The following is a 13,558-nucleotide window of genomic DNA, read 5'->3' on the forward strand; positions in this document are numbered from 1 at the left end:
ATATATATATATATATATATATATATATATGGGATGGTTGTACTCATGGTTTATTCCTGACAAAGCATACACAGCAGGATCAGCAAGGGGAAAAGACATCCGCTGGAATCTGGAGGAATCCAGGCATAGGTCTCTGCTCATCTTCCTCTTGGGGAAATGGGGAGAGATTACACAAAACACTTCTTTCTTAGTAATCTCCACACCCAATATGGGGCTCGAACTCACAACCCTGAGATCAAGACTTGCACACCCCCACCAACTGAGCCAGCCAGGTGCCCCACAAAACACTTTCTCCATCAGCAGTGAAGAGCAGCAATGTGTGTGCATGCTTCTGCCCAGGATGCACACCTGAGATTCAAGGGGCCTGGGCTTCTATTGGGGACTGGCCATGTAGGTGCCACCGTGACCAAAAGTCCACATTCCTAGAAGGAAAGGAGTGTGATCTATCACCATAGATAGATCACACTGCCTGTGCAACAATCTAGGTGACCTGCTACAGAGTGGACAGGGCCCTGGGTGAGCAAAAACAGCCTTAGTGTTAGAGGCAGCCTTCTACAGACAGGTTCTCAGATGCCATTCAAGAGCCAGTCCTTCAAGCACACCCTCCTCAAACAGCAGCAGCAGGGCTGCTGTCAGAACCCAGTCCTGTACGGGCTGGGCCATTTCTGTGGACTTTTATTGAGAAGAGGGGTAACGGCACCCGGCTAATGCTTCCTCTGTATTCTTCCTTGACTGTTTCCATGCCTCCTGCCAGCCCTGTGTGAGGTGCCATATGAAAGGCTCTTCTTTCCACATGGCTGGCCAAGACAAATGTCTTTCCTCGCTGATAAACAAGACAACTAGCATCAAGAGGGTGTGACACTTTAATTTTCTCTTCTGATTTCAGAGCAGCCTGAACATGCATTCTGCACCTAGCTACCTCACCCAGCCTCCGCCGCCTCCGCCACCCCCTCCACCGCTGCCCCCACCCCCACCGCCCCAGCCTCCCCCACCTCCACCCCCAAGCCTGGGCCCCCCCGGGCGTCCCAACCCTGGCGGAAATGGCGTGGTGGAGGTGTACAGTGCCACGGCACCCCTGGCTGGTAGTGGCACAGTGGAGATCCAGGCATTGGGAATGCAGCCCTACCCACCCCTGGAGGTGAGCAGAGGTCGGGGTTTGGGGTAGAGGGGAAGAAACTGGTCATGGTCAGCGTGGAAAACCTGAACCTTTCCTGAGCACCAGCTGTGTGCCAGACACTGCGCCCGAGACAAAACCAGATCAGGGAGAGGTCACATCCTGGGAGAGAATCGAGCCATTTAATTTCATCAAGCCATCATACCCACAAACATAAAGTGCGAACCATAAGAAAGTGGTTTGAAGTGGAGGGTGTAGCAGAAATACAAGCTGCCCTCAGAGAGTCTTCAGAACAGTCAGACCACCTGTGTTTTAGGGAGAGGATTCCAAGAAATGATCTATGTCTCTGACATTTTTAACAAGCTAGATATATGAGTTAGTTATGGCCGAGTAAGAAATATCCACAGGACCTCAGTGGTAGGTGGCCAGCCATGTTTAGTGTTCTTGTGTCTGTGTGGCTTGCTTGGCAACTCTGTTGATCTTGGCTGGGCTCTGCAAGGTGTCTGGAGATGGCACCTGGCGGCTGCTCTAGGATGGCCTGGGCTGGGACAAGTTGGGTGACCCAGCTCTGCTCCAACACATCTTGTTAGCGTCCGCGGGTCAGCCAGGCATGTTCTCACTGCAGTGGTGGGAGTGCAGTAACACAAGCGGAAATGTTCGAGGAGGCCTTTTGAGGCTTAGGCTTGTGACAGTGTTCCATCTGGTGGTCAAAGCAGATCACAAGGACAGCTTAGATTTAAGCAAAAAGGAAATAGATGTCACATCTTGATGGGGAAAGCTGCAAAATCACACTGCAAAGGGCATGGGTCCTGGGAGGGGTAATGCATTGAGGCCATTCTGCAGTCAGTGTAGCATATGTACCACACTGATTCCCTGCTGAGAGCTCTGAGCTATAATTTCAGGGTGCTAAGGTTCAGGACCTTCCCAGACACCAGTGCTAGGGACAGGGTTCTGACAGAGCCTGCCTGCACTAGAGGTCACATTAACACTGACTCACCTTACAATCTGGCCGTATAGACATTCCATGTTGGGGAGCATGTATATCTGAAGAGAACAAGACCAGTGGGAAAATTCCATCACCAGCCACATGATGCCACGAGAGCCTGCAGGGTATTCGCCCTAGCCTGAGAAAATAGAGCAAGCATCTTTTTGTTGAGTTATAAAGAGTGTAAGCCAGTGAGCTACTGAGAGACTAATAGTGGCCTGGTAAGCCTGGTAGTCTCCCCGGAGGAGCCTTCCATGGAGACGACGGTGCTCTTTGAGGGCAGAGCCTGAGTCTTCTCTGATTTGACAGAGTACCTGGCCTGTGGTACACCTGTAGTAGGTATCTGAAAATCTGAAATAGGGCCCTCTGACCTCGGTCTCCTCTCCTCCAAAGTGGGAACTCCCCTTGTAGAGTTGTTGAGGATCATGAAAGTGAACCCAGTGACAGTTGCGTAATTGTTCAGTAGTGACTTGAAAGTTAGGTGAATTTATCCATATGATAGCTATTTATTAAGTGCAGTATTGGTCAGGAAAATAGGAACCCCTCTAGGTATTTCTGGCGGAGGGATTTAATACAGGAAATCAGGTGCTTACAAAGCTGACTTCAGAAGGGCTAGATGGAGCAAAAAGCAGAGTGGGCAAGTGCCACTGGTTTTCAGGTTCACAGTTGTCTCTTGGCCCAGAGGGCCAAGATGCTACTGCTGCGCTCAGAGGTGGGGGAAGCAGTAGGAGTCTGTTGCTGCCCTGCCATCCTCGAGGCTGGTGGTGAGGAAGGGAATGTAGAGTTTAGCCAACCCCTCCAACGCTTAGGACTGCAAACCTTCCTGTCTCCCATCACGGCTGCCAGAGGAAAGCAGCTTCCACTTCCCTCTGCCTTCCAAATCCTATACAGGTGTTTCTCATGGGCAGAACCTAATCTGTGCTCAGAACCTTGCTGGCAAGGAAGTCTGGGAATGCGTGCATCAGGGTAGAGTGCAGGAGGGCGTAGGAATGGTGCCAAGGGCCAACAGACAAGAGCCAGCAGAAGCACCTACTGGTGTCATATCAGATGCCCAATACATATATCTACTGATGCCATCTCTTTTGGTTCCTGGACCCATTTGCAATGCAGGGTAGAGGTCCCCTCCACCCCCGCAGCCAATGCCAAGCAATTCTCAGACACCAGCGCAGTGTCTAAGAATTCGACTCAACTCTGATGCCATCTACCCAGAGATCACAGCAGATTCCATAGGTTGAGGGTTCAGTCCTGCAAGATGGCCCTCACCCCCACTTCAGGCCCATTGCAAGCAACCTGTGCTTCTGACAGGCAGCCTGCAGATTGCAGCTTCCAGCAGCCTCGTCCTTAGGTTCTGTTAATTTGCTAGAGCAGCTCCTGGGACTCGGGGACATTTACATTGATCAGTTTAAGGATATAATTGAAGGTAATGAATCAACAGCCCAATGAAGAGATGCATAAGGTGAGGTGTGGGGAAAGGGGCGTGGACCTCCTGTGCCCTCTCCGGTTGTGCCGCTCACCCCGCATTTCCCTATGTTCATCCTGGAAAATGTCCAAACCCAGTCCTTCGAGGCTCTTATGGAGGCTTCAATACGTAATCTTGGTTAAGTCATTGGCTATTGGCTGATTCAACATCCAGCCCTTCCTCACTCCCCTGAGGTTGGGGTTTGGGACTGAACGTTTCAACCCATCAGTCACATGGTTGGTCCTCTTGGCAGCCAGCCCCTGCCCCCCCACCCCTGCCCTTGAGTCAGAACCAAAAGTCACTTTTGTTAAAAAAAAAAACAAACAAACAAAACACCACTTTAATTAGTAGTAACATTAAAAAAAAAAAGAAGACATCTATTTCACTTTTATGATTTTGAAACATTTCCAGGACCTGAATGAAGACCAAATATATCTGACAAGTATATTTTGGTCATCTGAATGAACAAGTATGCATTTCTTATATATCATTATATTATAATGCATGCATGAATTCATTGATCCAGAAATGTTGGTTGAATGCCTACTTTGTGCCAACTCCAGGCTTGGGGATAGAGCAGTAAACAAAAGTAGACCAAAAGTCCCTGCCTTCACGGAACTAGGCAGATATATAGATAAGATAAGTAAGTAACATACATAATGTATTGCTGATAAATCTACAGAGGAAAATAAAGCAGAGAAGGATAGGGAGTGAATTTTTGGATAGGCCAGCCTGGAAAAACTGATGCGTGAGGAGTACATCACTGAATTAAGAATTCTTCACAGCGCCCCAGTGTCGTGGTGTAAGCTCAGTGTTAACTAGGTTTGAGCGGCTCAGAATTTATTTGGGATGAATGGATTTTCTGTGGCTTCAGTGTCAGCTCTCAGCTGAGAGCTGCTGGCTGGTATGGCGTCAGGCAGGGTCAGTTCTAGGGAGGGGGGGTTGCTGATGGGGGCACAGACCTCCTGACTTCCTGGTTCTTCTGTGCTAACAAACTACTGCTACTAACAGTAATAATGGCAATAAGAGCAACTAATGTTTATGGAGTCTTTACTATATGTCAGGCACCGTTCTAAGCTCTTTACATGTTAACTCATTTAACCTCACAACAACCCAGTGAGAGAAACACTCTGATTATCCCCATTTTACAGATGTCAAACCGAGACAGAGACGTTCAAAGACTTGCCCAAGGTCACTTAGATAATAAGAGGCAGAGTCAGCATTTGAACCCAGACGGCCTGGTCCTAATGCTGCTTCTAGCCTACCGGCTCCGTGAAGTTGTTAAGGGGTTGGGATGGTGACGTAGGCGGGAAGTGGCCGAGATTAGCCAGGGCTGCAGTGAGCATCCCCCTGGCTGGCACAGCGCTTCTCCATCCTTCCGAGTCTTCTCTCCCTAACGGTGCTGTCCTCCTAGGTGCCGAACCAGTGTGTGGAGGCTCCAGTGTACCCCACCCCTCCGGTGTACAGCCCTGGCAAACAGGGATTCAAACCGAAAGGACCAAGCCCTGCTGCCCCCATGACCAGCACCACTGGGGGCACGGTGTCCGCCTTTGACTCCCCACCAACGCTGAAGACCCGACGGGCCAAGGGTGCCAGTGGACTACCAGAAGGTGGGCCCACAGCCTGCCATGGGCATCTTTCCTCAGCATTGCCCTGCCCATAGGCTGCTTAGTTCTGGCCTTGCTTTTTATGATGGTTAGGATTGAGTTGGGTTGCATGTAATGGAAAATCCAAAATTAGAGTAACTTTAAAATGATAGAATTTTTTTTTCCTTCTGTGCAAAATGAGACCAGTGGCAGGAAGTCTGGAAGTTGTGTGCCTATATGGTCATCAGGCCCCCACATTTCTGTCTTTCTGCTCTGCTGTCCCTGGAGCAGAGCGTCTGTTATCAGGGTACCGCATCACCTATATGGCTGCTGGAGTGCCAGTCCTCAATTTCACATTCCAGGCATTAAGAAGGATAAAAGGGACATCTCCCAGCTTCCAGAATTTCTGCATGATGCTTTTGTCTATGTCTCGTGGGTCACAACTTAGTCACATAACCCGTCTAGCTGCAAAGGAAGCTGAAGTGTCTCTTTTAGCTAGCAACATGGATGTTCCCATTATGCAGGGGATTTATGAGAAAGAAGCGGGAAGTGGATGTCAGCAATGTCTGTCGTCCCTTCAGAGATGCTAGCAATGGAACGGAGGCAGTGTCAGACGGTGGTGGAGAGAGAGGACACAGAAATCAAGAATGTTTCCGGGGCTTTCCAGTCAACTACCTCCATCCTTCCTTTCCCAAATATCTGTGTGCCAGGCTCAGCGTCAGGTACTGAGGGCCCAGCATCGTGGTTCATGATTTCTCTGCCTTCTGTTACAGTTCATGGAAGAGACAGACAGGGAAAGCAGAATAACGGTTTGTGGGTTGCTCCAGGCAGGAGATTGACCAGGTACTATGACTAAGAATCCTGGGGAGAGACTAGGAAATGGTGCTACCTATCCGTCTAGGGATGAGACGGAAGCAGCTTTGTGGATATCTGAGGGGTGAGCCCACCAGGCAAGGGGGAATAGCAGGTGCAGAAGCCCTGAGGTGGGACCATGCTTGAGGTTTCTCAAGGTTAGGAGTCCGCCGCAGCTGGATGGAGAGAACGGTGAGGTTGGCCCAAAGCAGAGGACGCGCAGCCTTGTAAGCTCCAGCAGAGAGGGTGGATTCTATCCTAGGGCCGAGGGGAGGCTTTCGGGGGGTTGTTCTCTCTTCCAGCCAGAGCACGTCCTGGGCTCTCTTCCTCCAGGCACTGTAAGAGGCTCACCTGTGCTCCTTCCCCTGCATCCCTGGGTACGGACCTCCCAGAGTCTGGGCTTTCTGGCCCCAGGTCCTAGGGGTAGAGTGTCAGGAGGCTGCTCTTGTTGCCCTCAGTTGTACCCCCAGCCTCACCATCCCCCCCACCCCTACCTTGTTTTTCAGCTGCGGGGAAGCCAAAGGCTCAGAAACTCAAGTGCTCATACTGTGACAAGTCATTCACCAAAAACTTCGACCTGCAGCAGCACATCCGCAGGTACCAGCTGGGTGTGGTGGGGCAGGCGGCTCCGCGGCAGCCCTGGCCGGGGTTGGGGAGGCGTCCACAGCAGAAGCAAGGCTCCCTGCCCAGGCCCCTTGCCAGGGTGGCGACCAAGGCCCCAGCCATCCTGCTGTGGCTCTCAGACCATTGGTCCAAGTCAGGACATGTTCCCTCTTCTGTCAGGAGCAGCAAGAGGGTTCTGTCAAAGCCGTAGGGCCTGTGTGCTCTGGTGGGGAAGGTCCGAGCAGGGCGAGGGGAGGGCGAAATGTATTTCAACTTATAGGGCCTTCGCAGGTGTTGAGGGGTGCCTCGGTCCTCACCTCTGCAGAAAGGACCGACCTTGAGGGCTGCCATGCTCTGCAAACAAGACTACAAGTTCTGCTCACCCAGGACTAACCGTGATTCCTCCTGTCCCAGGAACACACAGGGAGCCCCTCTGGGCCTTGGTGTTTCCATCTGTGAAGTGAAGGGGTGGACTTATTCAGTGTTTCCCACAGAACGGGATGCGTGGGTACCCGAGATGGTTTTAAGTGGTTTGTGGAGATGGTGTTAAGTTCTGAAGGATATAGAAAATTATCCAGTTATTCACTTTTCGATTTCTTTTCAGAGAGTCAAAGGAGAAAGCCTCAGTCCTGTGCTAGGCTGTCTTGAAGGCGTCTCCTGTGCTTGCTCATCCTTTACAGCAAAGAGAGAGAGCAGGAGAGAGCACGTGGACGTGTGTGCACGTGCACAGCGCAGATGCCCGTCGCGGCAGGCAGCAGCTTCTCACTAGACCAGGCTTTCTCAGCCGTGGCACTTTGACGTTTTACATCACGTCATTTCTTTCTGTGAGGGGCTAACCTGTGCTGGGAGAGCATTTAGCTATATCCCTATCCCTGACCTCTTACGTGAATTAGATGCCAGTGACACCCCTCACGCCTCACCTGTGACAACCTGACATGTCTCCAGACATTTCCAAATGTCCTCTGAAGGGCAAAATCAAACTCAATTGAGGCCCACTTGTCTACACTAGTGCTGTGCAATAGAACTTTCTGCAGTGACGGAAAGGCCCAAATTGGCACTGTCCCCAGTAGGGCAGCCACTAACCACATATGGCTACTGAGCACTTGAAATGAGTCCAAGATGGCTAAGAAGTGGCTGTTTTCCTTTTAAATTTAAATTGTCCTTTGTGGCTTATGGTAACCGTACTGGGCAATGCAGCTTTAGATCTTAATAATACTGGTTTATAAATTATTGCACTTTTTGGTAACTTTGTATTTATGACAAGTGGTTTTCCAAATACAATAACAACAGGAAGCTTAATTTTTAAATCATTTTAAGTTTTAAAAAAGTGGCTTGATTTAAAGGAAAATACTAAATAATAATGCGAATGCTGTGCTGTGACTATGCTATTTCTCTTTCAACTAATAAATCCTTATTTAGGGGCGCCTGGGGGGCTCAGTTGGTTAAGCATCTGACTTCGGCTCAGGTCATGATCTCACAGTTGGTGAGTTCAAACCCTGAATGGGCTCTCTGCTGTCAGCACAGAGTCTGCTTCAGATCCTCTGTCCCCATCTCTCCCTGCCCCTCCCCTGCTCTCTCTCTCTCTCTCTCAAAAATAAATATTTAAATGATAATAACCATAAATCCCTATTTGGATGGGCTTACCCAGTTAGGGGATGTTTTCTCTCACAATCTGAGATGGACATAGAGAAGGTCAGCTCCAGCGCCGGTTGATTCAGTAAGAGGATTGCCACCAAGAGCCTGAGATCTTTCTGTCTCTGGTCTGCCTGCCTCAGCAAGAGGCCTTGGCCTCCCGGTGTCAAGAATGACGGCCGACGGCCTCTGGATATGCTGTGTGGGCCTTGTTGGGGGCTGTGAGCTGCTGTGTTGAGGTCACATCCCGGTTCCTGCATAAGGTGCTGACAGGCTTTGTTCCCTACAGCCACACCGGTGAGAAGCCCTTCCAGTGCATTGCATGTGGCCGTGCCTTTGCCCAGAAGTCTAATGTCAAGAAACACATGCAGACTCATAAGGTGTGGCCCCCAGGGCGTAGCGGTGGCTCTGTCTCTCGCAACTCTGTAACTGTGCAGGTCATGGCCCTCAACCCCAGCAGGCAGGAGGACGAGGAGAGCACAGGTGGGTGGAAGTGGGGGATGCCGGTGTTCCCATACCTGTCCCTGGAAGCTTCGTGGGTGTCGGTCCTAGCTGTGCGACCTCGGGCAATCTCCTGGACCTCTCTGGGCTTCAGTCTACTTTATCTATAAAATGGGCCCTCGCATGAAAGGAGGGATGACAAATATACAGCATGTGTGGCATTTACTCTGAGAACTGTACCCATGGTAGACAACACTAATCAGTCACCTGTCTCCTGCTGAGCCTGCGTCCTGCCTCGGAATCTGCTTTCAGTATTGCTCTAGGCAGTCACTATCAGAGCCTTGAAATTGAAACCCACTGGACTTCCATGGGCAGAGGGTCTCCAAGGCCCTTATACTTTGTAGGAGTCTCATCTGGGCCGCCCCTGACCCCTGAGCTAATGATTTGTCCCTGACACGGGTTTAATTCCTGTTCTGTAGGGGTGTTGAGGACCTACTAGGCCTGGAGAAGTGCTGTTAATGAAAACGTCACATGAACAACATATACAATTTAAAATGTTCTAGTAATTACATAAAAACAATTAAAAGTAAAGTTAATTTTAATGTTTTATTTAACACAATATATTTATCATTTAAGCATGTAATATAAAGAAATTATTAATGAAACATTTTATATCCTTCTTTTTATACTAAGTTTTCAAAATCCAGAGTGTATTTATGTTTACAGCATATCTGGATATGGATGGGCCACATTTCGAGTCCTCAGTCACCACATGTGGCTCATGGCCACCGTTTTGGACAGTGTAGGGCCAGGGCCTAAGCCTTCCTGGATAGTCCCACCGGTGAGCAATGCCCACCACGTGTCACCTAATGAAGGGGGTGTTTAGCTGCACTCATGGCATATGGCTGCTTTTGTTTGGCCTTCCTGTTGGAATTAGCCCTACTGTGTGTTTAGCCATTCTCTGTGCCCTGTGCGTTTTTGGGGAGCTCCGTGGAAAAGAAGCTGTTTCTTCCGCAACCCCCTCCTGCCCAAAATTCCTACAGTGCCTAGCACCAAGGATTCAGCCATATAGCAAATATTTATGGAGGCCTACTGTGTGCCTCTATAGAGGTGCGGTCAGAGGTCCCTGTCCTCAGGGAAAGTGAAGGAAGTGCAACTAAACAAATGATTATATTTGGAACCAGGAGCTGGGGAGGCATGAGGTTTCCATCTAGGAATGGTGTTCGGGATTTTTAACAACCATGGAGAGGCCTGGGGAAAGGCCAGCGAGGGGCGATTCGAGGTAATAGCTGTTTACTGATGGGGATGTAAGTACTCAGGAGCTGAGCATCTGGAATGGCTGTACCAGCGCACAAAGCCAAGCGTGAGTGTAGTGCCTTGAGTAGAGTGTCCAATGCCAGGCACGTGGGAGGTGGCAGGGTGAGCCCAGAAATGCAGGAGGTGCTCTTTGGACCCTTCCTGAATGTGACGGCTCTCTGTCCTGATCTCCCTCTGCCCTTCTTAGTGACTTCTTCCCTGGTTTTCTCCACAGGGTTGGGCCAGACCCTGTCAAGTGCCTCGCAGCCCCAGGCCTTGCCCACGGCCGGCGAGGATGAGGGGGACAAGCTGGAGGCCAAGCAGGTGGTCCTCATCGACAGCTCCTACCTGTGCCAGTTCTGCCCCAGCAAGTTCAGCACCTACTTCCAACTCAAGTCCCACATGACCCAGCATAAGAACGAACAGGTAGGTGAGTGGCGGGCAGCAGGAGGCCGCAGGCACCCAAGTCATGAGCCCTGGCTGCTGCTGGGGTCTTGAACACTACCCACAGAGGGACGAGAGCGGGCCTCAGTTCCAGTGAGCTACCATCCAACCACCGTGATAGGCAAGCCAAGCTTCCCGAAGTCTCTGGGTGGGTCTAGCTCACTGGGCTACTGTGGTGCTAGGCAAGGAAGCCCACCTCTTACTAAGGGTCATATAATGTAGGAATTGGACATGAGCAAAATTGGTAATACCCCAAGAAATTTTAATGTCTAAAAACCTACTCATGGGGATTTAGGACCACAGTCTTTTTTTTTTTTTTTTTAAATTAAACATGTAATCCGTATACCACAAAATTCACCCTTTAAAAAAATTTTTTTTAATGTTTATTTATATTTGAGAGAGAGACAGAGTGTGAGTGGGGGAGGAGCAGAGAGCGAGGGAGACACAGAATCTGAAGCAGGCTTCAGGCTCTGAGCTGTCAGCACAGAGCCCAACACGAGGTCAAACCCATAAGCCATGAGATCATGACCTGAGCCAAAGTCAGACGCTTAACAGACTGAGGCACCCAGACCCCCCGAAATTCACCCTTTTTGAAGTGTACACTTCAGTGGTTTTCAGTATGTTAATAAATGTGTGCATCTATCACCACTATCTAATTCCAGAATATTTTCATCATCCCCAAAAGAAGTCCTGTACCCATTAATCGCCACTCCCCCCTTTCTCCAGTCCCTGGCTAACCACTAACACTATTTTTTGTCTCTATGGATTTACCTATTCTGGACATTTAATATAAATGGAATCACATAGTATTTGGCTTTTTGAGATCATGTTTTTAAGGTTCACCCATGTATTAGCATGTTTTGGTACTTCATTTTTATGGTAGGATAATATTCTATTATATGGACATAGCACATTTTCTTTATCCTTTCATTAGTTTATGGACATTTGGGTTGTTTCTGCTTTTTGACTATTATGACTAATGCCGCCATGGACATTCGGGTACAAGCTTTTGTCTGAACATACATTTTCAGTTCTCTTGGGTATAAACCTAGGTGTAGAATTGCTGGATTATATGGTATGTTATTATATTCCAGTCTTTGTTTTTTTTATTTATTTTAATTTATTTTTTAATTAATTAATTTTTTTTGAGAGAGAGAGACAGCATGAGCAGGGGACAGACAGAAAGAGGGGGAGACACAGAATCCGAAGCAGGCTCCAGGCTCTGAGCTGTCAGCACAGAGCCCGATACGGGGCTCGAACCCACGAACCATGAGATCATGACCTGAGCCCAAGTCGGACTCTCAAATGACTGAGCCACCTAGGCGCCCCATGTCTTTGTTTTTTAAAATAAGTTTTATTGTTATTTTTTTCTTCTTATAAAAGTTTCATGTACTCAATGTAGAATTAGAAAATTCAGAAAAATCTAAAGAATGTATAGGTTTAAGGATGCATTTATTATATGCTGGGTACCCTGCTAAATAATGCTTTACATTCAATATTTTATTTAATCTTCATAACAACCTTAGGGTTAGGCATTTGCAGTATATCCGAGTGAAGAAGCTGAGGCCCAGAGGTGAAATGACCCATCCGGAGTTGCGCTGCCGGGAAGTGACAGCGTCAGGGTTCACAGCCAAACCCCATACACTGCACCATTCCGAGCGTAGCACAAAACCCAGCGTATTTTGTGGAGCTCCTGGGGTATTTTTATTATCATAATTGGGATTGATATACACACATAATTTTGAATTGTGCTTTTTTTCTGATAGTTTTTTTTAAAGCTTTTTCTTTTGGAAGAATAGATTCATAGGAATTTGCAAAGACAGTACTGAGAGGCTCCCTTATACCCTTCAGTCAGTTTTCCTCGGTGGTTACATCTTATACAACGACAGCATGTTTTTTAAAGTGGGAAGGTGGGGCGCCTGGGTGGCTCAGTTAAGCATCCGACTTCGGCTCAGGTCATGATCTCACGGTTCATGGGTTCGAGCCCCACATCGGGCTCTGTGCTGACAGCTCGCTCAGAGCCTGGAGCCTGCTTCAGATTCTGTACCTCCCTCTCTCTCTGACCCTCCCCTGCTCACGCTGTCTCTCTATGTCTCTCAAAAATAAAAAAAAAAATAAAGTGGGCAGCTGACCTGGCATGCAGCGTGTGTGTGGTCCTGCCTCCTTTGACCGCGTGTGCAGGTTTGCAGGTTTGTGTGGCCACCGTTGCTGTCACGGCGCAGAACCATCCCATCACCGCAAAGACCTCCCGTGTGTCGCCCTCGCTAGTTACACCTACTCTCCTCTTCCCTAATTTCTTTAGCTTCTGGAAATCACAAATCAGTTCTCCGTCTTTGTAAGTTTGCCATTTTGAGAATGTTGTACAAATGGAATCAACCATACAGGGCCTTTTGAGAATAAAAAAATTTTTCTTAGCATTTATTTATTTTTGAGAGTGAGAGAGAGAGCACAAGGGAGGGGCAGGAGTGGGGAATGGACAGAGAATCCGAAGCAGGCTCTAGGCTCAACTCAAAGCCAGCACTGCCCCGGCCCACGGGGTCCTTCAACAGGGAACCTTGGAGGAGGGAACGGGTGAATGGATGAGACAAGAGACACAAAGAATGGGAGCAAGACAGAGATCTGATCAAGCTCCAACGTTTATTCAAAAGGGGGTTGTTTATATACACAACCAGGGGGAAAGAAAAAAGTGGGAAAGGGGGAAAGAATGTGGGGCACACAGTACCAGGGACCTGTTAACAAATGTTGACAGATGGTAATCTTCCTGGGACCAACAGGTGTTTACAACTCTTCAGGAACTAACAGCGATTTACAACCTGCTTGCTGCTTATTTAGCTGTAACATTCCACCAGAGTTAGTCAATACTGTTTTAACTTTTCCACCAGAGTTCTTTAACTCTTTCTTTGGCTCCCGGCACAGCACCAAGCCAGACGCGGGACTCAAACTCATGAACCATGAGATCATGACCTGAGCCAAAGTCAGATGCTCACTCAACTGACTGAGCCAAGCAGGCCCCCTGAGATTTCTTTTTTTAATAAGCATAAATTCTCTTGCGATTTGGGCTTTCTATTTTTTAACCTAATTTTATGTTCTGAGAGTTTTCTCATGTTACTATTTTTAAAAAACACAATTTTTAACAGTTGTATTTT

General features: G+C 48.6%; 1 protein-coding gene across 4 annotated transcripts in view; it reads left to right on the forward strand.

Annotated features, from left to right (window-relative positions):
- ZNF341 (zinc finger protein 341) overlaps positions 1–13,558 on the forward strand; it is a 46,188-nt gene that overhangs the window by 13,933 nt on the left and 18,697 nt on the right. For 3 of the 4 annotated variants that reach the window (XM_029917279.1, XM_029917280.1, XM_029917281.1), the window contains 5 exons: positions 887–1,138; positions 4,973–5,168; positions 6,503–6,593; positions 8,521–8,714; positions 10,204–10,394. In XM_029917279.1, coding sequence (XP_029773139.1) covers positions 887–1,138; positions 4,973–5,168; positions 6,503–6,593; positions 8,521–8,714; positions 10,204–10,394 — 924 coding nt within the window. Of the gene's footprint in view, positions 1–886; positions 1,139–4,972; positions 5,169–5,725; positions 5,867–6,502; positions 6,594–8,520; positions 8,715–10,203; positions 10,395–13,558 lie in introns of all 4 variants that reach the window. The other variant, XM_029917278.1, reaches the window with a different exon arrangement.

Source organism: Suricata suricatta, chromosome 12 (genome assembly GCF_006229205.1).
Source record: "Suricata suricatta isolate VVHF042 chromosome 12, meerkat_22Aug2017_6uvM2_HiC, whole genome shotgun sequence".
NCBI classification, from domain to species: Eukaryota; Metazoa; Chordata; class Mammalia; order Carnivora; family Herpestidae; genus Suricata; species Suricata suricatta.